This window comes from Myotis myotis, unplaced genomic scaffold (genome assembly GCF_014108235.1).
Source record: "Myotis myotis isolate mMyoMyo1 unplaced genomic scaffold, mMyoMyo1.p scaffold_m19_p_7, whole genome shotgun sequence".
Taxonomy (NCBI): Eukaryota; Metazoa; Chordata; class Mammalia; order Chiroptera; family Vespertilionidae; genus Myotis; species Myotis myotis.
Genome location: NW_023416379.1, coordinates 83,136,259 through 83,138,781, shown reverse-complemented (window position 1 = coordinate 83,138,781; position 2,523 = coordinate 83,136,259). Strand labels below are relative to the sequence as shown.

Below are 2,523 nucleotides of genomic sequence, written 5' to 3'. Positions count from 1 at the left end.
TCAGGTATGAATAGACCTTATTCAAGCATGGTATGTCTAAGACCACAGCATGGCTTGTCTGGTCTCCCACCTCTCTTCCCTTCTTTTAACATAGATGGGCCCTTGAATACCTCCTTTCTCATTCTCTAGGACCAAAGCTGGCCCTAAGAAGGGGGGACTGCAATCGGATCCCAGCAGCAGCTACAGCGGCGCTCGTCTTCCCAGGCTCTTCTTGCTCTCTCCTTTAGCTTCCGGAAATATGGCCTCTGCTGTGGCTGTCTCTGATGGAGTCATCAAAGTGTTCAATGACATGAAGGTACGTAAGTCCTCAACACCAGAGGAGGTGAAGAAGCGCAAGAAGGCGGTGCTTTTCTGCCTGAGTGAAAACAGGAAGAACATCATTCTGGAAGAGGGCAAGGAGATCCTGGTAGGTGATGTGGGCCAGACAGTAGACGACCCCTACGCCACTTTCGTCAAGATGCTGCCGGACAAAGACTGCCGTTATGCCCTGTATGACGCAACCTATGAGACCAAGGAGAGCAAGAAGGAGGACCTGGTGTTTATCTTCTGGACTCCTGAGTCTGAGCCTCTTAAGAGCAAAATGATCTATGCCAGCTCCAAGGATGCCATCAAGAAGCTGCTTACGGAAATCAAGCATAAATTACAAGCAAACTGCTACGAGGAGGTCAAGGACCGCTGCACTCTGGCAGAGAAGCTGGGGGACAGTGCTGTCATCTCCCTGGAGGGCAAGCCTTTGTGAACCCCCTCTAGTCCCCTGCCTGGAGCATCTGGCAGCCCCAGACCTGCCTATGGGGGGGTTGCAGGCTGCCCCCCTTCTGACAGACCAGAGGGGCTGGAGGGATCCCAGCAGGGGGAGGGCAATCCCTTCACCCAGTTGCCAAACAGCCCTCCACCCCCTGGACCTTCCTTCTCCCTCCACCCCTGATGGTTCTGGCCTTCCCAAACAGCTTTTGATCTTCTGATTCCTCTTGGGTTGAAGCAGACTAAGTCCTCCCTACCCCAGGCACCCCAGTTTTGGAGAGGGCCTGTATTTTTTTTAATGACACCCCTACTTGCAACCTATTCCCCCCCTTTCCCATGCTGCCAACTTCTAACCGCAATAGTGACTCTGTGCTTGTCTGTTTAGTTCTGTGTATAAATGGAATGTTGTGAAGATAACCCCTCCCCGTGCTGCCTGGTTCCCCTCCCCCTTTCCACCTGGTCTCGGCTACTTGTGGAAGCAGGACCAGTAAGGGACCCTTAATTTTTTTTTTAAAAAAAAAAAAAAAAAAGGAAGAAAAAAAACAATAAAAAGCCTCACTTAATTAAAAAAAAAAAAAAAAAAAAAAAAGAAGAAGAAGAAGGGGGGACCGAATAAGCTCTTTCCCAGCACTCTGTAACTCAGCATCAAGCCAACCTTGCTTCTTTGTCTGACCTTGTTGCTGGTTTTTACAGTGTCCCCAATCCTGATTTTCTACCCTAGATCTAATCAGTGGGTCCATGCTATGTCACTTTCTTGGAAACATGCCTACCACATCAGATCCCCTTAATTTGGTGGGCTGGCTCTGCTCTTTAATCTCAGCACAAGAGTGAAGCCTGATGGTCCATATTGGATTTCCCCAATATAGGACTCTATGTGCCAGAATGTACTTCCTCCTAGCATCCACACCTCGGCCCATCCCTCGCCATTGCAAATGGGCCCCGTTATCCCTAAGATATGGCAGGTCACACAAGCGGGAGAGAAATAGAAGGCAAAGTCCTATTAGAAGGCTGCCAGGTACCTGGGCTACATTAATAGACATCTGAAGCAGAAGTAGCAGGGAAGCATGGTTCAGAATACTTTAGAGCTGGGGAAGGAGCTTAGGTTACTGGTAACTTCTCAGCTACCTCTGCACATGCTCTATAGCCATGGAGCTCCAGCCACAGAGGTGGTAACAGCTGACCAGCAATGTTGCTGGTGGTATTTTTCTTCTTCAACCACCTGACTCCTGTGGTCCATTGCAGGCAGTGGAACATGGTATACTAGGACCACTGTGAGATATCAGTTGGAAAGCAACTTCAGAGTGCTTCCATCCTAAACTTTGTCTTAAGGTGAAGAATACATCCTGATAGGGAATAAAACAAAGAAACCTGCCTTTTGCTGTCCTGGGATGCCTAAACACTGAAGAGGATCCCCCAAACGTCTGCTCTCTGGACCACAATGTTAGATGCAATCGACCTATTGCTTAAAGGCAGAGGCAGTTATGAGGATATGAAGGGAGGAGAAAGAGCTCCGGACTTGCAATGAGAGCTCAGGTGGAGGTTCCAGGTCTGACAGTAAGGAGCTGTGATCTTGGCCTTCAGCCTCCTTACCTGGCCAGCAGGTGGGATGGGTTCACATACCTTCCAAGGTACTTTCCAGCTTTCATATTTGATGAGTCTAAGTTTTCCTCCATGGCTGAAACAAGAGAAACCACTAAGATTCATTCTTACCCGAGCCATTCCACGATGTTCTTAAGACCAGGAAGTGGATGATTTATAAGTTTAATCAAGATGACGCACCTG

General features: G+C 48.7%; 1 protein-coding gene across 1 annotated transcript; it reads left to right on the top strand.

Moving 5' to 3' along the window:
- Positions 1-223: 223 nt before the first annotated feature.
- Positions 224-1,158, top strand: LOC118660608 (cofilin-1-like). The gene has a single exon (XM_036318231.1). It carries the CDS (start codon positions 239-241, stop codon positions 737-739), a length of 501 nt encoding a protein of 166 aa, XP_036174124.1. The 5' UTR covers positions 224-238; the 3' UTR covers positions 740-1,158.
- The last annotated feature ends 1,365 nt before the right edge of the window (positions 1,159-2,523 follow it).